Below are 25,093 nucleotides of genomic sequence, written 5' to 3' on the forward strand. Positions count from 1 at the left end.
CCGTCCGCATTTTCTGCATCGCGGAAATCATAGGGCCGTACGTGTCAAGAACCGGGTTGACCGGGTACTCGGTACCACCGGTACTTAAAAAAACCTGGTACCGTGATGTTTTCATTTTTTTAGTACCGACTTGGTACCGAAGTACCGGGTCTTTTGACAACACTAGCTGTTACAACAGTAAACACGTGAGCTAACGACTTTGATTTGAAGCAAATTTCCCTGTAACACATTTCCATTCTCGCCTGCAGAGGCAGGATAAGACCACCATCCGGTGCCATTTATAGAGAGCGGTTCGAGTGGTGAGGGGCATTCAGGGGTCAGAGGTGAAAGGACAGCTCTCTGCCAGATCCCTGGGTCATGCTCTTCCCAGTATGCTCGGCAAGCCAGCTTTATGAGCCCGGCATAGAGGAGACGGCAGAGGTCAGAGTAGAGCGTAGGAGAGGAAAAGAGCGTGTTTACTTTGCCCAGACCTCGGAAAGAGCAGGATGGCAATATGGCTGCCTCGACTCGAGGACAGCACTTCTATAAACATAAACCTTGTGACTTTCCTTGCTGTTTGCACTACTGTCTTCATGGCTAACTGGAGTTAAACACCAGAAGTGTCCACATAAATAGCATCACACAAACAACTGTCCACACATGAATCATATAGACCTAAGGCAGGTTAGACACCACATTGAATTTTATACTAATGAAAATGATGCTGTGAGGGGTAGAGTTTGCAGTCTTCGGCATGCCTAGATCACATGTAATTATCATCAACTGAAAGTAAAAAAAAAAAAAAAGTTGTCAGATGAATAATTGCCATGTTAAACAGCTCAATCCTTCAACACACTGCATCTCTATCCCTGTCAAAAATTAAATATGGCGCTACCCTGACTAAATAGATTTTGGCATTACCATGTTAACATAATACTAAGCTAACAATATAATACTCCAAGCATAAAACTACATATTACTAACCTCATCAGTGTAAAGCAACATTTAATCTTTGTTGTAATGACGACAGGTAAAAGTTGCTGGGTTACCAGCTTTCGCACGATACGTGATACGCAGGAATTAGGGTGGAAAATGCACAAGTTGAGTTATTTACCTTGATATGTAGTTTCACCTTAAGAAATATGATATAGAAAGCAATAATAAGCAGGTTTTGCTGAATAATTCATGCAAGAGCTCTAACAAAAATATCTTCTTGATCCTAGCTTGGGTCACTTGAGTTTTAAGAGGAAAAAAAAAAAAAGAAAAGGAAACCAATAAATAAAAATAAAACACAAAACCACATTTTTAAAAAAAACATACAAATAGAAAATAATTAAAAAGAGAAACCTACTGAACCACTTGAACCTACTGAGCCTATGATGCCTTAATGTTGTCTAGGTAGCTAGAACACTACGATTTGAAACCTTGCAAGTGTATTGTGAGCTATGGCACAAGAAAATACTGCCTCCTGTGCAATAAATTACATGTGTGTAACTGCTAGGCAGACAGCAGTAGGAGCTCTGTGTCTGTGTGTGTGTCTGTGTGTGTGTCTGTGTGTGTGTCTGTGTCTGTGTCTGTGTGTCTGTGTCTGTGTCTGTGTGTCTGTGTCTGTGTCTGTGTCTGTGTGTCTGTGTCTGTGTCTGTGTCTGTGTGTCTGTGTCTGTGTCTGTGTGTCTGTGTCTGTGTCTGTGTGTCTGTGTCTGTGTCTGTGTGTCTGTGTCTGTGTCTGTGTCTGTGTCTGTGTCTGTGTCTGTGTCTGTGTCTGTGTCTGTGTCTGTGTCTGTGTGTGTGTGTGTGTGTGTGTGTGTGTGTGTGTAGGAGAGGCTGCAGTGAAGAGAGACCAGACCAAAAGCTGTATCCCCTCCGGCTCTCACTGACATACATTTCAGACACAGTCTCAACAGACTCTTACCTTACGCCAAACACACACAAAGTCAGTCCTGACACATCTCAGCGCACACACACAAACACACCCTCCAGGGGCCTGTCCCAGACGTCACCAAATTACAACATTATGATTGCGTCTTCACGCTGCTTGAAGACTGAGACATTAGGAGAGACTGGTGAAGGGAAATAAAAAAAAAATTAAAAAGGGGCCCAAACATATCCATATGAATGTGTAAGATTGTAAAACATTGAAGTGGATTAATAAAGACGAAAAAACAAGAAAAACTACCATCTAAAAGATAATCATGACTGTCATGCCCTGTTGTGCCCCCAATTTAAGGATGGATGAAGTAGACCAAGCGAATAAAAACAAAGAGTGAGAGATGTGAAGTTGGAAGAAACAAATTCCCTGATTCATGGCTCAAGGGTGTTGATACAAAGAAGTTTAAGAGGCATTTGACAGCCGATAGTTAGAGTAGTGCCAACATGACCTTATTAGAGCCATCACTGTCACAACCAGAAAAGACCAGACACAGATGAGGAAAAGGTTTGAGAGAGAACGAATCACTCGGATACATTTTTTGCTCTTATAATGCAGCACCGGTTTCTCCCGTGAAATTTTCAGGCCTGCATGAGCGTTCCCTCTCTCTGCGTAACGGTTGAGAGGACTAAAAATACCGTCTCATAACGACACCCAATATACTGCAGTGAAAACGCAACTCTGGCAAGCCTGCTGAACGTTTCTCTCTGATGGAAGCTGAAATTCTTCAGGCAAGCAATAAAACAGAAAGCTCAACTTTAAAATGAAACGCGCCACTGGCTGCTGCCGCAAATAACAAGCAATCTTCAGTCTAACGAAAGCACTGAGGTCTGTGTCACATAATCAATGCCTGATGGTTTCATCTGAAACTGCTTGTTGTCATCAGACATCTGTTTCATGTAATGTTTTCGGGCATGCTGAGACAAAACAATCAACTCACACACATAACCATCAAAAACCACTACAGATGTTTTAATAATCAGTGCCATTGTTTCTGATGCTGATAACAGAGGTGATTTGCATTAAAGGGGACATATTATAGGGGACATGCAAAAAAAAAAAAAACAACAGCCTTGCACTTTCCTTATTTTACTGAAGAATCATGTAAACATCAACATATAACTAACTGTCTGTTTACATATCTTTACAACTTAGCCGTCATAGTAATGGTGAAAAAATTAGCAATGAATTACAGATAAAATCACTAAAAATAAGCAGGTGGTTGCAACAAACGCCTTACTGATAAATCTTGAACAGAGAGTTCACCCAAAAATAATTCTGTAATCAATGATTCACTCATGATGTTTCAAACTGTATAAACACGAAAAGATATTCTGAAAAATGCCTTTGTTGTCCTTAGAGCAGAAGTCAATAGGAACCAAAACTGTTTGGTTACAAACATTAGTATATTATATATTCCACAGACAAAAGTCATACAGGTTTGAAATGACGTAAGGTTGAATAAATCATGACAGCATGATCATTTTTGGGGGAAACTATCCCTTTAAGAGCTTTCTTGCAACTGAGCCAAGATGACGACATTACTCCAGTGGCTATACAGGCCTAGCTAACATAAGATACAGAGAAAAATAAGTCACCAAAGCTTTTTGTGTCTTGCATTGGGAAAAGCTTGTGCTTTTAACGGATCCCAAAGTTAGAAACAAAACAGAGAAGTTTACATTTAACAAAGTTCCTGATCATTTCAGTGTGATTTCTGACAGCCTGTGATGCATTTTAAGGAAAACTGTTTAATGATGAGGATATAACGTGTCAATTATGTTATTGAAGAACGCCAAAGTGGAAACAATATAGCCTATGAGACTATTTGATTGAGTTTTAGAGCCAGGGACAGAATGGGAAATGGCCATGAAAAATTAATTTACTAGCAGAAGAGGATCCGAAGGGGGAAAACAGTTTCAAACATAAGAGAGGTCATTTACATAAAAGTCTTAAGGATACAGAAGCAAAAAATGTGTCATTTAATGGGGTGGAAAAAAAAGAAAAATCTTCCCCACCTCACAAAATCATCTTTCTAACAATAACAAAAAAAAAAAAAAATCTAATCAATACCTAAAGGACAAAATTAAGTCCTGCTCTAAATTTTTGCTCATTTTCAAGGGGTTTTACTTGTATATGCATCACAAGAGTGAAGAAGAAACAATTGCAACATTCATTTCACGCCGACTTTCACAACAGATGCAAAAATGGCACAAATTGCTAGGTCTGAAAAAATGTTCTGCAAAAAAATATTGTAGGGAAAAAAGCTCTGACATGTGTCCTGTCATTGTAACAACAGAATCGGTTTTGATTATGGGCTGCTGCCTTTTTTCACACACTCCTTCCATCTGCATTCTCATCCTGACAGCAAACTGTGACAGAAGCATCTTCTTCCACAGTGCTGTGTGAGATTCTCATACTCCTAAATGCATGAGTGCTCTTGTTTTGTTGCTCAGCTTCCTTCTCCTGAGTGCGTCTCTGTGCCATGTGACAGGTCGAACCTCTCGGTCCTCTCAATCCAGGCTTAGCACCCACGTGGCCCTTTAGAGGATTACATTCCTGACATCACCACGCCAGATGCTGACGACAGAAATAGACACAATAACGCTTCCCCCCCCGCAGGAGGCGACAGGGACCGGTTCACCATAACCAAACCAGCTCTAAAATGACGCTCACCCACAATGCATCACAGGCTTCAAAATCTTTTGAGGTCCTTCCTTTGATTATCACCTTCTGAGTCCCACCTTCCTCTCGGGGGCTATTCCTTTTTCCTCTCAATCCTCACACATCCTTTCCACACTTGGTGTCCACGGACTGTTGATGGGCCACACATGGCTTCAAAAAAAACAAATGTCTAGTTGGTTGGTTCCACTGTATATTAAGCGTCTTTTATGGAAGCCAGATTCCACCACAGAAGAGAAAAATAAAGGTGACTGCGACTTTCTCACAATTCAGACTTTGTTTCTCGCAAGTCTGAGTGAAAAACTTGTGATTCTGAATTTTTTTCCCCTCACAGTCCCAAGTTTCTATCTCAAAATTCTGGCTCTCACAATTTTGAGTTTATATCTTTCAGTTGTGGAAAAAAGTCAATTGTGAGGTACAAGCTCAGAGTTGCAAGATAAAGTGGGTCCAGTTGGTTTAAATTGTGCTTTCTATCAGTTTTCTCTCTGATATAAATGTGCTTGCATTTAAAAGGGAGTGGTCACCCAAAAATGTCATTTACACAAGCAAGCAAGCAAGAAAGAAAAGGTTTTTACAATGCACGTAAATGGGGTCCAATATTGTGTTGAACCCCACTGACTCATGGTATGAACATTCTTCAAAATATATTCTGTGCGCTGTTAAAATGAAATGAGTGCGAATAAATGGTGAGGGTGAGCAAAAATCTTTAAATCACTTACAAAATGGAAATCTATGGCGCAAGAAATTCTGGAGGGTTTAAAGCAGAAACGTGAGGCTCTTTTTTTGCCAAAGCGCTTATTGTAATTCCACCTTGTCTGCGTTGTAAAGTTAAGTTGTAAAGACTAAACTCTTTGTTTGTAACCGTGAATGCTCAATTGCTTGGTCCCTTTTAACCTTGCTTTCCGCAGCAGGCCTGAGGTCTAAGCAGGGAAATCCAGTGCATCGTAAAGTGGAGATTTGGGGCTTAGTGAACACCGCTGTGAATGCAGTCGGTTACTGTGCTTGTTTTCGGCATTGTTTGCTTGTCTCTCGCTGTTTAAACGAACAGGATTAAGCAGCAGCGTGGGCTCTGTCTGGCCGACAGCTCGCCCGCCTAATCTCTGCGCGTAGACCTTGGGATTTCTGAGAAACGACCTGTGCTCACTTCACTGTGCCAGACACACAAGAAAACTCTCCCTCCCTCCCTCTCATTCTCTTGCACAGCTACGTCCTTATCAGCATGCAGTGCAATACAAGTTTGCTGCTTCGAGGACTGCCAGAACATCCATAATGATAAAGCCACACACATACACAAGCAACGATGCTCCTGACAGCTCTCAGAGGTCTGCACTCTTTACTTAAAGTGCCCACGAACTCTAAACCAGAATTTTGTGGCTTTTGATCCATGCACACATTTAAAATATACAGCCTTTCTCTTCTAGGAGGCAATCCAAAAATACTGATGACTCATCCTGCACTACACAGATGTTTGTCCAATCAAATGTTTTCTAGAATGACAATGGCTGGATCCACAATCTCATACTTGCCAATAATATATACTCAATTACTCAAAAGTAGTACCTACTTAGCATGCGATTTCAGACGCAGCCAATGACTCGGTATAGTTGCAATAGCAACTAACTAGCAGTGAGATGCACAAAGAAACAGATCTATGATATGAAAAATCATAGATCTATGATTATTGTTCATATGGGTGGTCCACTTTCATGGTGGCTGCCATGTTGAGATCACATGACCAGCTGAATACTGCCCACTTTATCTTGGCAACCCTATTTTCAGATTTTCGGTTGCAGAATTTGTACATTCGTTGAATACTAGCATGTTGCCTATAGTGCAGAGTACTATCTGCCATTTTATTAAGATAAGTTACAGTATACTGTATGTGGACTCACTTTATTTTAAGTGAGTGACTACTACATAAAGACATTAATTCATCATTTAATGCAACACACATGCATGCTTTTACAACTTTTTTTTTTTATATATATATATATATATATATATATATATATATATATATATATATATATATATATATATATATATATAATTAATTTCTGTAGTTATATTACACTGTTGGTCCTACATCTACAACATAAGTACATTGCATCTTAATTATTTTTAACCTACATAGTAGTTAAAGACACCTAATATTAAGTGGGACCCTACAAGTCAAATGAAAATGCAGTATGCTACATGTTGCCATATTGACCTCATGTTTTGTGTGTAATTCATTGAGTGATGTCCAGTTTCTTAAAAATAATGGTTGTTTTGCATTTTAAATTTGAACAATTATTCAAAGGGGAGATGAGCAAGGCATTATGGAAAACAAATTTAATGCTGTGAGCCCTGTTGTATACCTCACATTTTCCAAATCAGCATACATATCAAGGGAAATTGCATACTGTGCACAGTACAGATACTGCTGAAATACTATTAATAGTACAGTAGTATGTCATTCCACACAGAGGACCGTGGGAGAGAAAAATGAAACCAAGACAGACCAAGGAAGTAGAATAAACAAGGAAAGTCCGTTACATACGGCGGCTGAAGGCTGCAGTGGAGCAGAACGGCTATACAGACAGTCCATCTGTTTCTGGACTGACCAGCAGTGAGAACAGCAAGGAGAAAAACCTCTTAAAATCTCACATCTGTGCTATTTCTGAAAACCACAGAGGAGCGAGACAATGCTGGCTGAGAGGAAGTGTGTGTGTGTGTGTGTGTGTGTGTGTGAGAGAAATGGAAGCACTCTTATCAGAGAACACTAGCTTTACCGATATCACACAAAAACACCTCACAGTGAAAAAAAGAGAACAGGACTGGAGATGAACAGTGCCAAAAAGCACCATGGTAATACAAAGGTTTTCAAGACATGGTACCATGGCAATGCTGTTTATTTTCGGACATGTCCCATGATAATACCATGGGCTTCTAGACATGGTACTGTGGTGATTCTGGTGGTACCATGGTAATCAGTGATGCAATGAATTTTCAGTTGTTTCGGCCAAAATTTAAATAAGTGTTTTAATGTGCAGTGTTTCATTATATCATTAATGGCATGTAATGTTTCATTTACCTCAGAAATGAGGTAAAAGGAACATATATATTGTTGATAAAAACTTGGTGCACTATAAGCAATTTAAATATTTGTATATAGATCAATTTCTATTTGAGTGTTATTTAAAAAAATTATTATTATTATTATCATCATCATCATCAACAATTTTTCCAGTTTACGTCTAAATGAAAACTTTAATTTCAGTTTCTGTCTAATGACAAGGATATGTTCCATGGTAACACAATGAGCCTTACTGAACTTACACCATGGTAACACCATGTTTTGTTTTGGGCAGAGGTTTGGACATGGAAATACCATGGTATTTTTTTAAAATACATTGTTGTAGCATGTTATATAATTATTGGGGAAAGGGTTTCACCCAACACAGAAATGATTCAGCACCATGGAATTTCCATGATACCGACACCATACACAGTACCTTTTGTAAGTGAATGGCCATACCAAACAAGAAATACTGATGCAGAACAGAAACCAGGGCGGAAGGCCAAGGAAGAGAAATGAATGCAACGAAAGAAAAACCGCCCCACAGCTCACATTCACACACTGCAAATGAATCTCTCCTCCTTCGTCTGCAGCTCTGCCATCCTCTCATAACCTCCAAGGTCGAGGTTAAATGGATCATTGAGTCCCCTGATCCACCCCCTATCGCTGAACATACGACAAGCAGCAGGAGAAAAGCAGATCCCTTGGTGCCACACACACACACTCAGTTTTCCCTGAGGCTCTGGAGGGGAATGGAGTGCAGCCATCTTCATCTTGCAGGAGGAACAATCATGATGAATCTTATACATAAAGAAACAGACATAGAGGGGTAGTTTCACATGAAGTTTACAATAGGGATGGGCTGATATTAACACACACATATAGAGAGAGGACCTTATGATTTTGAAGCACTACACGAACTGGCCATGTTTTGACTAGATTCACCCGTGCGCACTGATAGGCACGGCGAGAAGCGGAGTCATGTGTTTGTGGATCCATGCTGCCACGTTTTGTGACTCAATCGCAGCCGCAGGGCTCGTCTCTTATTGCCCTGTCTGTCTCTGCAAACTATACAGAAGATCTCTTCTGTTCACAGTGCGCTGAAACAAAGCTCTCCCTCTCTAAAACTACTGGAAATCAACTCACTAAACCAGAAAAACAATCTTCCAAAATGTCTCTCTGCCACCCACAACAAAACATCCTGTTCCTGCTCAAATGGAGCACAACGTGAAGCGCTCCATCTCAGTGGAGCCTTCCAGCCACCGCGTTTAATAGCTCTCTGAGACATTAGAAACGGGATGAAGATGTTCTGGGGGGTAGCGGGAAGATGGTGGAGTCAGCTGGCAGCGTGGAATTCATTATAATTAGCAACTAATAATGAAAAGCCTCTCAATGAGGACCGTGATAAACAACAATCTGTTGGGATCTGAGTCAGCTGTTTAAACAGAAAAAGATTGAGCGTATCTTCAAGTAGAGAATGTGCTGTTTATACCAAGCTTATGGAGATCTTTTGTTGTATTTCAGTGTGCAATACATTTAGACATCTGCATCCTGTTTGAAGCACCATATTTTGGATTCGCAGTTCAGTGAGAGAGTCAGCTGGGAACTTAGAAGCAAGTTGTGGCTCTAAATGATTCACTGATTAAGTCAATCAGATTCAAATCTTTAGTTCACAAGCAAGTTTGAAGCAGATTCATGAAACTTTTAAACAGACTCATAAAAAATAACCAGTTCACAAGAGTCAGTTTTTCCTCAAACTGGACGTCACCACTTATGCTTGTGTTCATTGTTGCATGCAGGAAACGCCGCACTCCAACAAGCCAATATCTGAAGAAACCACATATTGACAAGAAGTGTTTTAGCGACATCTCACTAGTCTAATTGTACCCAGATGAAAATGCACACTTTGAATAGACATTTCAGGGACCAATTCTCACTATTAACTAGTTGCTTATAGCATGCATGCATAATAGCATATTGGTTGTTTATTAGTACTTAAACCTTATAAAGTTAACTACCTTACCAACTATAAAAAAAAGCAGTAATCGGGAGATTGAGGCAAAAGTTGGAGTTAATATTGAGAACTGGACCCTAAAATAAATTGTGACTGCATGTGCCAAGATGGCGATCAACACAAAAAAAAAAAAAAAAAGGTTAAAAAAAAAAAAGTTTAATCTTTATTCAATATCTATGATATTTCCCTCCCAAAAGAATACATTTGTATTCATGTAAACTAGAGTTGCGCGTCTTGTTTGACTGCAATATAATTTTTACCACAAGGTGACATTTTTTGTACAAAAAAATTCAAGGTGCATGTGCAAGCTGAGCGCACACTTAGAAAAATCCGGCTGTGCATGTAAAGTACACGCATTCCATCCCTAGCGTACACGTGAAAAATGTAGTATACTTTGGGCTTTAGGTGTCCAATAATGTTGCTTTGTGATTCCTTAGGAAACCAAAAAGTTGTTAAATATAGTCGTTTCAGTTATTTCCCAGTCAAAATATTCCACATCCAAGCACATCTGGGATTCCATCATTCACCGGTTAAACATTTTTTAAGTAAGATTGCTCTAAATCCCAAGTGTGAGCAATTGCTAACTGTGCTACTGCATTTATTACAAGTTTCACAATAATATGAGCTGTACTGATGCAGGCTGGAAAGTAAGAACTTTGTCACACCACTTTTATTAGTACGGTTCTATTTGCAGAACAGGGAGAAGTAACAATAAGGGCCAGGCAGCCATGAGCTGTGCAGCTACTTCCCCAGAGATTGAACTTCCACTGCATTTGACTGTGCGCAAAATTCTCCATGGTACGTTGCATCAGCCCCTTTTCTACACCTTCCAACCTTCCCACATTCCCTCCCACTTGCACGGACATCGTATATCTCTCCATGACAGGCGTCCTGCTGCAGGCCCTTCTCAAAGGCTCCTTCATCTCATCCTGTTCTCTTCTCCTTCATCATACAGGACAGAGTAGAGAAACCCTGCCCGCGGTAATTTCAGATTGGACACTTCTCCACGGTCACTGCCACCAATAAACCAAAAATCCAGACCCATAAGCTGCTGATATCAGACAGTCATTGGAAGCCACTGACCTCTGAACTTTTCAGAGGCTCCAGATATCTTGAGGTCAGAATTCAGGATGCTTTGATTTTCACTGTACAGCCAATCACATTCTCTCCCTCTATCTGTTTTTCCCCCAAAAGTGCTGCATCAGTGTTGGCAGTGCTTTTGGTGGTTCAGCAGTGCGGATCCGGCTCTCTGGGGTGTATACGGTTACAGCACACTGATCTCTCTGCTCACCTCTCCTGATCTGACATTTTCATCCTCTTCCCCTGCTCTGCCTCATAAGACCAATTCGATCAGATCACTTTAGACCAGAAACAAAATCACACAATAAGAGTAAATACACAATGCTGAGCTGCTACTTGCCACTATATTCTAAAAATGAAAGGCATGATGCCATAGAAGAAATATTCTGCAAAGAAGAGTTCTCAAAAGAACCATTGTTTCTTAGTGCAAAGAACATAACATAAAAAAAAAAAAAAAAAAAACTTACATTATAGCTTTTGTACAATGAAAAGATTCCATGGATGTTAAGAATTGATCAAACAATCAAGTGACTTTGTTAGGAAGTGATTCACTTCCATCTGCATGTTCTGCATCATACGCATTAACCACAACTAAACTACTGCTCAAAAGTTTGGGGTTAGTAAGATTTCTTTTAAGAAGTTAATACTTCTATTTTGGGATGCTCCGATCGGTCGGCCGATAATCACATTTTATGACTCGATCGGTGCTCACTACACTTGGCCGACCTCACGAACCGATCGCAATTTGACGACATCAACGCATGAGGACGTACATGACGCGTGGGGACATAAATGAAAAAAAGTTTTTTTTTTTATTACCTGAACCACAGATTATCCGCAGCATCCGTGGATATAAGCGTGATCGAACTACTCCGTTTTGTTCTTTCAGTAGTTTAAATGTTTGCATTTATTTTTCCTCTTCAGTCTTATAATGGACAGTATAACCTTATTAGTTACATTAGACTTCTCCAATTAGTTATTTTAGGAGTTTAAATGTTTTTTTTTTATTATTATTATTATTAATTTTGTCCTGCTCAGACTTGTATTGGACAATGTTTAAGTTACATCAGACTTCTCAGTTTTAAGAAATCAAATGTTTATTTTGTCTTCTACAGTTTACTATTGGATAATGTTTAAATAAACCTTGTGGGTTGCATCAGACTGCTTCATTATGTTTGCATTTATTTTTGTCTTATATCTAGTATCCTGTTATACATAATGTTATGCTTAAACCCATTTTAAAGGCATATTAAAATGTTCACCATATAAGGAACAATTTTTGTGATGATGATATAACATTACTACATGTGTTATATAAGGCTTGAAGCATCCGAATCGGCATCAGCTGCAAAAATCCTGATCGCAGCATCCCTAATTCTATGATAAGAAATGTTTCTTGAGCAGTAAATCAGCATATTAGAATGATCTCTGAAGGATCATGTGACATGGAAGACTGGAGTAATGATGCTTAAAATTCAGCTTTGCATCACAGGAATAAATTACACTTTAAAATATATTCAAAAAGGAAACCGTTATTTTAAAATCGCAATAACATCACAATATTACAAAGCTCAGTAGTCCATTATGTTTGATAAAAGATCCGTATTGGCTTCCCCAGTGGCTACAACTGCCATTGCCACTTTACAGAAGTTTTTCTTGAAACAATTTACAATTCCAACGATCACTAAGCCAGTCATTTTTTAAATAATCTGTTGTCTATTGGATCATGTTGAATAGTAGGTGGTGTCAGTATGTATGCACAGCTTTGTTGTTCTAGGCACTGGTCATGTATTATCTAAATAGTTAGGTAATAAAACTCCAGATGCTTTATACAAAGCCTGCTAACCAGCACCAACATGCCAACACAGTCAAAATAGAAATGTTGGCAGAGATTATAATGTTTACTTGGGCAGAAAAAGAGAGGGAGGCACTAGGAAAACTCAGCTACCTAAAACAAAAATTCTACTAATGATTGGTCATTCCTCAGCCAGATAAAAGTACTCAAGATGCACAAACAAACTACCTAAAGACTGCTGCTCAATAAGCACAACGGCTGGCCCGCTATCACTGACCTGAATGACTGAAACAAGCCCGTCTCTGAATGCCCTTCTCAATGAGACCTGCTCTTAGAATTCAAATAAAGACCACAACACAGGAGTGGCTATGAGTCAAAGCCTGAGCTGAATTCAAATGAGGATACTGAGCCTCCAGTCATCTCCCACACAAAATTGACAAGCGCATTTGATCATGTAAATTAAAGCGATACCATGCACACAGGAGTTTTGCGTTTTGTTTTATTCCCAGATTCATTTGCTGCCACTCCTACAAGAGCAAGAACAAGCAGTTTGATAGACAAGAGAAGAATGAGGCGACTGACAGACTTCAAAATCCTCTTAAAACACACAGCAAACGAAGACAGAAAACAATAAGACACGATATACTCAAGAAAGACCATGTAAATTAACGTAACGTGGGAAAAGAGTGAGCAACCTACACACAATCATTAAAACCATCCTCAAAGAGGAATATTAGCATCCTGCTTCCAGCATAAAGGTGATGTAAAATAATTTATTTTGAGAATTCAACCCATAAAAACGTCCCTACACTGGAGAGATCAGTGAAAAAGGTGTCATGAGAAAAATCACACTTGTCTCCCTGACAGCCCTAGGCTCTGTAAATAGCGAGTCTGAGCGCTGCTAGTGCGCCAGCAAATCAAAACTTGGGAGTGCTACTGTGCCTGTCAGTCACTGTGGCCATGTCTTTGGGGGCTGTGTTTTGGAAAAGTGGTGTGGCTGAATGGAATTACTTAAATCACAATATAAAAGTACTGACTGATCCTTTCTTTTATGTTGTGACGCACAACCAAGTGAAATGGATTATTGTAAATGAAAGTAGGACAGGAACTTGGTTCTGTCCTTTGGTTGTTGTTTGTATGGAAGCAGATCTGAAAGCGAGCTGGAAGTTGATTGTAAGAAAAGGGTGTGACTTATGCGGACTAAATGATTGAAGAAGTCCAGCATATGGGAGTTGTGTTTTTTTTTTAAAGATTTATTTTTGGTATTTTGGCCTTTTATTGTGATAGGACAGTTAAGTATCGACAGAAAGCAAAGTGGGAGAGAGAGAGAGAGAAGGGGATGAAAATACTAAATAAATGTAATGTGCTACATTGTTGTCATGTTTTTAAGAAATGCTTTTGCTTCTCTTTTTGCATCTCAAATTTCATTGTCAGCCAAACTCAGAAGCAAAATATTTTCTTGAAGTACTCCCTAAAACAATGTTAAATTAAATTTATAATAATTCAAAGTTTTCGCATGTTCACCATTCTTGATTAATGGTCATGTATGCAAATAAACAGATGAAGTATATTATAAAAATATATATACATTGCAATTATTTAGTCAAATTGTACCTGCGATTTGAACTGTAATGACATCTCTAAGGAAATATTATTTTAAAGAATATTACATACACAACTATATACTGTATTTATGTATATTTAGACATTTTTCATTTGAATTAAATGTTTGCAATTGATGTCTGCGCCAATAGCCTTGTAGCAGCAAGCTGACATTTAGCGTCGTAGTGCTACGGACGTCCTGAGTTTGAGTCCCGATACAGTCCCCCCCCTCTCTCCCGTTTTTTTTCCCGTCTAAACAGTGTCCTATCAAAAATAAAAGGAAAAAACTCCAAAAATCTATTTTAAAAAATGTTTGCGATTGATAATATTTGCAGCTCCTTAATTTTAAGTCTTCACATTTAATTATCATCTTTTCATTAACCCCCATTTAAGAAACCCTGCATTATGGAATGATATTCCGGTTGCTCTCTGTGCATTGGGGCAAATGTAGCTTACGATCAGTCATATTACTTTTTCAAAAATGGCAGACAGCATGCCATTCTGAACGTCCATACTAACATTCACACATATACTGATCTCTCTCAACCATCTTGACACAAATATCCAAGCATCAAGAGAAACACAGATGGCCACAGATATGGGCCATAAGCATACTTGGTGAAATGGAAGAAAAAAATCTGTTTGTGCGTGTGATAGAGAACAACATGCTCTTGAATAGGAGAGCGAATGTTTTATTCATGTGAACACATGCAGAGGAGATGAGTCACACCCCATCCGAACGCAACTACTGATGCAGGCAATGAGCTTACAAGCACACACACACACTTGCACATATTCAGACCCACAAAATCTATCATGTCCTCCAAACGGCAGAGTAGATGACAAATCTCTATGGTGCAGTTAAAGGTGGAACGGACTGCTGGCATTCATGCTAAAGGGGCAAATGTGCCCACTTCTGCGACTCTTTGATGGTGGAGAGTCTAAATTTGTGATGAGCTGAGCCGATCCGAGCCGTGGGAGGTAACGGTGCCTCTCGCTCTCTCGTACAAAGAGAAGACGGACGGATACGTGCTGGATAATTAGAGCGAACGCGCCGCCCAGGAGACAGAGATTCGGAGAGATCGTGCGAGCAGGGCTTGCCTGACGAGCTCGCTATATATAACTTCCTCTAATGCAGCCGGTCCTGAAGAGGGACCTGAAGCAGCAGACACACTGACATGACACACAGGAGGAGATAAGAGAGACATTTACAGAAAGAGAGGGAGCCAGTGGCAGACAGAGAGATAAGAGAGACGCACACAACTCAGACACAAAGAAAGCAGGAAACTATTGGGAGAGGGTACCAAAAATGAATAAATAAGTGCACTCTCTCAAACAACAAGGTACAGATTTTAAACCAAATGAAACGTTGGCAACTTGCAATTAGAAGTTGATAATTGATAACCAGTTTCACCAAAATAACAACCATTTGGGGTCTGTAAGTGTGTGTGTGTGTTTGTTTAAGAAATGAATACATATATGCATTAAATTAATCAAAAGTGACAGACATTTACTTCACATTTATAAACCAATAAATAGCTTTTTTTCTCTTTTTTCTACAAAAAATTTACAATTTTAGAGTTTAAATAAATTCTGACAAATAAAGTCAGTGAAATGAATAAATGTAAATAAAGCAATAGAAAACAGTAATACAATTGATAAGTGGGATTGAAATCCAACTTTAAAACTTGTAAAAAATTGTAAAAAAAAATAGCCGGTACAGCAAATACCATACTTTGTCCATTAAAACATCTATATTGTTTTTCTTTTTTTTTTTTTAAATCTGTTTCAAGTATGACTGTTGTCCTCAATTCTCATCAAGAACTGTATATGAATGTGTATATAAATACATAATTTAAAGATAAAGAATGCAGAAATATAAAAAAAAAAAAAAAAAGTGAAAAAAACAGAAATTGGGTTCACGTAAACAACTAATCCATTTCCCAACAGGAAGAAAATTAGACCGTTTTATCTCCTACTAGTAATTACATTTTAACATAACCAAACAAATTTCATTTACATAATTTTACATTTTTGTTCAGATGCTGGCATATGGTCTAACTGTTGGAAACAAAGTGTCAACATAACTTAATAGCTCTATTTAAAATGACTTTAATTGAAGTACAATTTTGCATGCAATTTTCAGGATCTCGTATTAATTGAGATACCACATGGAATACTTGCACTTTATAAAAACACATTTGTCTCGCCACAGGACACGTTGAACTCAAAAAAATTGCTTCAAAAGGTACAAAAACTTTTTCACCTAAACTCTTAGCCTATTAGTCGACAATGCAAATAATCCTGCTGATCACTGGAGATTGAGGGCAGGATTATGAATAAATGGTGCAAATCTCAAAAAGTATGTCAGTGACTAAGGTGCAGACTCACAGTCTGATCTCACTCAAGGGTGCGGTTATCAAAGCATGTTTGCGTATGTATGTATCATATCAGTAATGAACGGGCGGAGCATCCGCAGCAGTAGCATGTTCTCTTCTCTCCTGTCGAGCACTCAGTGTGTCTTACAGCTAAGAGGATTTGTGGTGAGACTGAGAGCGGCTGGTAAAATAATTGAAAGTGTCTCTCCAAGCACTAAGCTCTCAGCTCAGAGGATGAGCATCAGGGTGGCGCTAACATAGCTCAGGCTTTACGAAACAGGAAATGGCTGACAGGACCATCATCAATGCCTGCAATTCAACAACAGAGCTCTGCCACACCTGACATGCATTTGAATTCACATCCAAAACGTTTTGTGCTGCCATAACTTAGCAGGGTGAGTGATGTGTGAAAAGCAGGGAAAACATCAGAATTTTGTCTAGGATGCCAAATTTTTGTTTTTTTCCCCACGCATGGAATATTCCTCATCAATCCCAAAAAAATAAATAAATAAATAAATTGTAGTCATACAGACATAAATATGAAATATAGATAGCTAGTAATGTTGTGGCTTGCAAATTTTATTTATTCACCCGTCAATGGAACTTAGAAAGGGTAGATGCCCTATTTATTCTGATGCTAATAAAAAAAAGAAAAAAGGCTGAGGCAACAAAAGCTATTCTATAAATAAAATAAATACATTCCAAAATATGTGGGGTTTAAAAAAAAAATAAAAAATAAAAAGTGCAAGAGTACAAATCCATCAAACAGACTGCACACCAATGATAAAACCAAAAGAAAAAAGTAAAAAACAGTATTTAAATAAAAAAATTAAAAAAAAAAAAAGAATTAAAAACACTTTAATGTACTATTTACTTTATGATTTAAAATATACCATTTATTTATCAAATAAATACTGGTACATTCAAATAAATGCAATAAATCTACATAAATGTTTCTTTGCACAGAGAAACAAATGACAGTTACTCTGTAACCTTCCAATGAGCATCACGTCAAGAGAAGTGCACAATGTGGCAATTAACATCTGATCTCCAGCCTGGTTGTCATCGCATCTGATGCGGTTATGTCCCAATCGGGTCCTTGTGCTGGTCAGGATGCTTGCACCCATTCAGAGCTCACAATAGCCCCTCACCGACATCCATTCATCACTCCTGGTGTGAGCAATCCATGCTATTAAAAGCCCTGCTAACACATCCACACAATGAACTCTGCATACAAATGGCTTGTGTGCCTTCAAAGGCTGCAGACAGAATCACCCCCGCAAACACCATACACCCCTGTAAACATTCACGCATACACACATAAAACCACTACATGTGGTTAACCAAACACAGGTGCGAAAACCAAAGAAATGTTGCTTTAGAGTCAGTGGCTTGACTTTACGGAATGTTGTCTCTAACTGAATGGAAGATTTGATCAGAACCAAACAGATTTGGGGGGGGGGGTTGCACTCACAACCCATTTAACATCTATAATATGAGGGAACAAGATATTCAATGGGAAGAAATATAGAAGGCAGGACACTGATTGTGAAAAGTGGACAGTCCATACTAGAATGGATTGGATGTCAGAGAAAAAGCAAGGTTTTTTTATTATCGTTTTCTGTATTAATAATTTTACAACATATCAGCAAAGGCTATATTCATTCATGGAAAACTAAAGAGATTTAAATAAGGTAATAATAATAATAATAATAATAATAATAAGATTGAAAATAGACAATGATAACTAAATTAATTGAACAATTTAACTATTTTAAATAATTAAACAAAAATAAAACAAATCAATCTTTCAAATTGATATAAATTCCAATGATGTTTCCAGTAGATTTTCTTTAAAGTACATACTTTGAGCAAAATACAGTTAGGAAAATTTACAAAAATAAAATAGGCAAGTTTTCCTTCAAGAAATGCATGTATAAGATAAAAATAACAGGGATGCACCACATTATTATAAGACAAGACTACAAAAACAACCTTTTTTTATAACATGAACTGATGAATCATGCAAAATAAGACCAGGAATGTGATTAGACTAGATTTCATGTTGACTTTAAGCCTTTTGTTCAACTACTCCTTGCAATGCATCATTACAAGAGCCTAGAGTCCCATTATAGGAGGCAGTGCTGCACGACTGCATAACAAGAGCAAGGTGGGCCCTCGAGCAACCTGGAGAAGAGACAACACTTTTTGTTTACCATCTCAGCGGCTTGGAAAAGAGCACAGAGACTCCCACTCAACCACTGAGATTTTACAAGCTCTTTTTTAGATTTCTCTTAAACCTTCACAGTGACAATAGCGGGGTCACGTAACTCCCAAGCACGCCAAGTTCAGTGTTTTTAATGCATGATCACTCTAGTTATTATCTGAATCTGTCATGCTGTGCCAGCAGCACGTTACTGGAGCACACAGGGCATTGCTTTAAGCATTTAAAATAAACACTTCATTCATGTTAGTATGTGCCAAAGCTTGTGCTACAATCAGTGAAAACACTAAAATGTGAAAAAGCAGGAAGCTTTGTACACGGAACAAATATGATTTGGCGGGAGTCAAATTCCAGCATGCCTGTGTTGCGTTGGTTGGCAACATGTTATCTCAGCAAGGCTGGGCTTTGGGTTGGGCAGTTTATTCATTTGAAGTGGAGAGGAACTAATTTCTAAATTAATGGTTCAAGAAATGAACTCATTTCAAATAAACAATTTTTTCCCCTGAATTTGTTCTTTTAATTACACATCTGACAACAAAAACAACTCAAGGAAAAAAAACCCAGAGCGGTAGTGCAAGTCATTATGAAAGCTGTACAAGCAAAAACTGACACACTGAGCCAGACAATCTACCGTGAAAGCTAACAAAACAGGATTTGATCAAATACACTATTGGAAAACACGGATAAAATGTTCAGGGCTTAACAATAAGGATAGCTCAAGGCCGAAGCTTGAGCCTAGTGATGCATTTACGCCATCAATTCAGGCTGCACCAATGACCAACCTTACTCAACAGAACCTGCATTTGACCAGCTCTGTTACGTATAATGATCATTCTTAAAAAAGTGAGACAGAACACAACCAAATTGACACCGGGGTCTCAAGAGGTGTTTATCTATAGCCCTTTTTCACATATACAGTCTTTACTGTAAAGTACTGTTAAGAGATCATGTGCGGACATGATCTTTTCAAAAATACCGGTAAATTCATTCTGGCAATTTACTGGTATGAGAAGTTTACCGGTACATAACTGTGCGAATGCAGAACGAGACTACCGGTATGAGCATGTACCATAACATTCTGACGCAAAAGACACATTTCCTCCGCACTGTGCAGCTCAGTTTGAACTCATCTAATACAATGTCTCTGGGCCAAAAGCAGCTGCATGAATGTGATTGTTTGACAAAAAATAAAACCTCAATAAAAAACACTGACTGTGTACCCTTCCCTTTTTACAAACACAAGACCAGGAGGAGAGGTAATTTCTGGTTAATGTTGTCACAAAATTTACCGGTATTTTGAAAATTGTGTGAATGGTGCTTTACCAGTAAAAAGACAGAACGCCATTGCCTATGTGAACAGCGCATTTTTGAATCTACAGGTAAAGTAGTTTCGGGAATTTTACGGCAATTTACTGGTATTACTGTGTGAAAGGGGCTTATGACTTGACATGCAGTTTTAAAAAGCAACGCTCATGGCGCAAGTCGGTAAACAACAGGGAAATGCAACAGGCAAAAAATTAAATAGGGCTGGAGAAACGCATTGTTGAAACAACATCTTGTTTTCTCATCGCATTTTTCTCAAAGAAAAAAAAACTGATATACATTAACGCCATTGCTTTAGGGGCATTTTACACTACATTTTCAGCCAAAAATGGGAAACTTTATGCGTTTTGCCTGCTCATTTACATGACAACAGCGTTTTGAGGACTGAAAACGCATAATTTTGAAAACGGGTTTCAGAGTGCAAGCTTTTGAAAATGCCACCATTATCATTTGTAAACACCCAATACAGGAATCTTTGAAAACAGTGACGTCATGCATGTGCGTAGTACGTGTTAGGTATGTAGACAAGGTGACAGTGGCAACTACTGGCCTGGCATACGCAATATAGTGTTTTTGGCAGTTTTCGCGGATATGTGTAAAAGCGAATCATTTTGAAAATGTTGTTGTGTATACATGAAACTTTTTAAAAATGCAAGGGAAAAAACTTGTGTTTTTTACTACATCATTGTCGTGTAAACATAGCCTTAGTTGCAAAAACAATGACTCCATGACTTAAATTCAAACACTTGCCCATTTCACGTTTGTTTTCTTATTGTCAATCAAGTTCACATAGAGTTGCATTATATTTGTTAAATTTACAGCTATTAAATTAATGACAATTACAAACCCTAAAAGTTACATACAAATGAAAATTCAGCTTTACTATCATAGGAATAAATTACATTTTATCATATATTAAAATAGAGAGCACTTATTTTAATTGCAATAATTTTTCACAATTTTACCGTTTTCACTGCATTTATTTTTGATGATGCTTGGCAAGAATTAAAGACTTCTCAAAAAAATATTAGCGACCCCAATCTTTTGAATGGTAATGTGAAATTTAAATGTTGCAAATTTATCTGGTAGATAAATTAATGTGTTAATAAATCTATTTAGTCACAATTTAAAAATATGCAGGTAAAACCAAGCAAAATGATTCAGTTTGGTCTCAGGGCCAGTGAAACTGTTGTATAGGCAAGTAAAAATCTGAAAAGGAAAAATCTGTATTGTTGAGTCTGGATGTGTCATGGTTATATAATATATGGCTGTAACAAAATAATAAAAAAAGGGACATATCCACAGCTGAGGAAACAAAACTAAAAAAGCCAAATCCAAGCTTGCACCAGTTTCAGAGAGTTAACAGCAAAGCATCAAAGATCAAACAGACAGCCCAGTGTGATTTTAACACACTGCCTTTGTCTCCTGCAAAATACAATGACACCTGGCAAAAGCGAGGGAATAATTCCCATCACCAGCACTGGGAGGGAGAAACTAAAGGTTTCAATGCATACAGTTCTCCTGCAGTTTAGTTAGCGAGAGCTCAGGGCTGCGCAGAACCTCTGCAGAACTTTCCCGGACAGGTTATAAATCAGGTCTGAGGTCAACGAGACTCACTAGCTCAGCATCAAACTCCCACTGACCAGAAACACAATGCTGCACACACTCTGGAAACACACACCTCTCTCAAAATAACATTTCACCATGGTAATCGTATGCTTGAGGAGCTGTCAGATCAAAACAATCAAGGATACAAGGAGTCAAATGTATAACAAAGACAAAAGCAGTAATAACAGAAATACAATAGGGTCATAATATTGATCTGAAGGTAAAATGATTCTCTGATTTTCTACAGTAATGCTGATCTATGCATATCCATAAACATCACTGCACCTCCTTATGACGGTGAACCACAGGCAGCTCCTTTCTCTCTAAATGCATCAATTAGCAACAAAGAGATTTCATTATTTATTTCAGTGCGTCACTTTCTGGCACTGAAAAGAATTGTTTCATAATTTGTTATATCATGCCTGCAGGCTGAGCTCTTATTGGAAGAGCATGCCATGGGAAAGGACTATTGTACACATGTAAAAGTGCAAAAACGCCTCGAGGACAAGGGCAGCTGTGATTAGGTAGGGTTTAAAGCAACCAGACAGGGATCATCCAGGAAAGGTGCGAGAGCTTTTGAGTCCATAAACTTGACTTTCTTACATGAGTTCATTTGCATAATTTGCCTACTCTGAAAGCAACTGACACGTTTCACAAGCCTGACGCAGTGTTCTCTGACAAATACAAACTTGTCCTTTAACATGGGGAGTGATTTATCACCTAAAGCTTGCCAGAAACACCGTTCACATCAAACACCTGAAAGCTATTCCTGATGAATATGTATAATGATCGGAATCATTTCAGTTATATTGCGTGATCCAATATTTTGAAGCTGATTGTCCATCTTGATTCTTTTGATTTTTTTGTGTTTCTGTCATTTTACGCCAAGCCAAAGCTCAGAGTAGACACAAACCTTCACAAGGTCTCTTCTGATAGAGTCATCAAGGAAAAGTGCGGATATTCTCCACTGCAAGACCACAGTTATAATCCATGCGTTTATGAGATAATGCAAAAATTAAAACAGCAACTAACATTATTGACTAAATAAAGATTTGAATGTATCTAAAGGCTTTAAAAATACCTCAGACATTAGCTACTGAGGACTTCAAACTAACACTATGATCAAATCAATGTTGTTTTGGGTTCAGTTTTCCAATACAACAACAGAAATAAACAACGGAGATAAATATCACAGTGAGAAAAGAAAGGTATCTAACCTCCACATCTCGTCTAAATTAAGAAATTTTTTATTTGTTTTACTCCGTCCAGAGACAATTGACTAAATAACTCTTATTTACCATTTCATATTAAATTAGAATTAAGAGTCTTTTCTGCTATACAATTAGTATAAATAAACACAACAAGGGACACGGACACTTTAAAGTGTCTTATCAGACTAATGATTTTATAGGCTGAACATTATTAGTAAACTACTACTTACCCAGAAATATTATCATCACAATAAAAAGACGTCTCGGTACAGAAATATCAGTGTAACCAATGTAAGATAATTATGAAAACAAGGGTGAAATATTAGTTGCGCACGTACCTCAATGTATCCGGCTAGACTCGGAACAACGATGGCCAGAATGAGCACAGATATGGCTGGGACTGAACCCATCTTCCACGGTTACTCTCTGCTGGGATTTGTGCTGAAATTATCCCGCTATGGATTCTTATAAGAGGCTCTTAAACCGAAAACAGCTCAGTAAACGGTCCGCGAGCGCTTGTTGTGTGCGTTGATCCCGCTCTCAGCGCGTGTGGAATGTTGCGCGTCTCCGACTGCCACTGCACGAGCTAGAGCTCTATAAAAAAACACGAGCAAGCGCGCCACCGACCGTCTGATGAAGGGACCGACCGGAAATGAGGTCATCATGCTGTCATCTATTGAAGGATGCGAACTGGGTGTGTGCACCTCCTGAGTAGGTCTATTACGAAATGGTTAGACAATTAATATGGATTTCATCCATATTTTAAGGTCAAATGTAGGCCTATACATAGTGGAAAATATGAAATATATGTCATTTTAATGTTTATTTTTTACTGTTCTCTGTACAGCTGCTATTTTTATATCCACACCAATGTGAAAGTGCTTTTTCCACACTATAGAATAGAATTATAATGGAAACTAAACTGTGTGTGTGTAGACCCATACTGTATGTTTAAATAATACAATACCAATCAAAAGTTTTTGAACATTAAGATTTTATAATGTAATTTAAAGAAGTCTCTTCTGCTCACCAAGCCTGCATTTATTTGATCCATTCCAAAGCACAGCAAAATTTTGAAATATTTTTACTAAGCCTATATAATATAACTGTTTTCTATTTGAATATATTTTAAAAAATTTAATTTATTCCTGTGATTTCAAAGCTGAATTTTTAGCATCATTACTCCAGTCACATGATCCTTCAGAAATCATTTTAATATTCTGATTTGCTGCTCAAAAAAACATTTATTATTATTATGTTGAAAACAGCTGAGTAGAATTTTTTCTTTGATGAACAGAAAGTTCTGAAGAACAGCATTTATCTAAAATAGAAATCTTTTGTAACATTATAAATGTCTTTATCATCACTTTTGAGCAATTCAAAGCATCATTGCTAAATAAAAGTATGAATTTCTATAATCCCCCCCCCCCCCCCAAATGTATACTGACTTCAAGCTTTTGAATGGTATAGTGTATAATGTTCCTATAATGAACAAAAGCTTTTTATTTCAGATAAATGCTGATCTTTGGATCTTTCTATTCATCAAAGAATCCTGAAAGAAATGTACTCAACTGTTTTAAACATTGATAATAATAATAATAATAATAATAAATGTTTGAACAGCAAATCAGAATATTAGAATGATTTCCAAAGGATCATGTGACACTGAAGACTGGAGTAATGATGCTGAAAATTCATCTTTGATCACAGGAATAAATTACATTTTAAAATATATTAAAATAGAAAGCAGTTATTTGAAATAGTAAAAATATTTCACAATATTACTGCTTTTTCTGTATTTTGGATCAAATAAATGATGGCTTGGTGAGCAGAAGAGAATTCTTTTAAAATATTAAAAATCTTACTGTTCAAAAACTGGTAGTATGTATAATTAGTGTTGTCAAACGATTAATCGCGATTAATCGCATCCAAAATAAAAGTTTTTGTTTACATAATATATGTGTGTAATAGCCTACTGTGTATATTTATTATGTATATGTATATAAATTAGGGGTGTCAACGTTAACACGTTAACGCATGCGATTAATCAAACAATTTAACGCCTTAATATTTTTTTTTTAACGCAGATTAATCGTTTGATAAGGTTTGACCCCAACTTGCCGTCATCGCAGCGCGGAAGGTTATCTATCATTGTGTGATGAGGGTGCAGCGAACCAGTGTTGCCAGGGTAACGGCACAAGTGGGCTATTTT

The 25,093-nt window shown here is 37.8% G+C and overlaps 1 protein-coding gene across 5 annotated transcripts in view; it reads right to left on the reverse strand.

Moving 5' to 3' along the window:
* Positions 1–23,500, reverse strand: part of aplp2 (amyloid beta (A4) precursor-like protein 2) — a 90,334-nt gene extending 66,834 nt beyond the window's left edge. The window contains exon 1 of one of the 5 annotated variants that reach the window (XM_058751690.1): positions 23,220–23,500. In XM_058751690.1, the coding sequence (XP_058607673.1) occupies positions 23,220–23,291 (72 nt within the window). In that variant the 5' untranslated portion in view covers positions 23,292–23,500. The remainder of the gene's footprint in view (positions 1–23,219) is intronic. The other 4 variants (XM_058751688.1, XM_058751685.1, XM_058751689.1 and 1 more) reach the window with 4 other exon arrangements.
* Between the last annotated feature and the right edge of the window lie 1,593 nt (positions 23,501–25,093).

Source organism: Onychostoma macrolepis, chromosome 18 (assembly GCF_012432095.1).
Source record: "Onychostoma macrolepis isolate SWU-2019 chromosome 18, ASM1243209v1, whole genome shotgun sequence".
Classification (NCBI taxonomy): domain Eukaryota; kingdom Metazoa; phylum Chordata; class Actinopteri; order Cypriniformes; family Cyprinidae; genus Onychostoma; species Onychostoma macrolepis.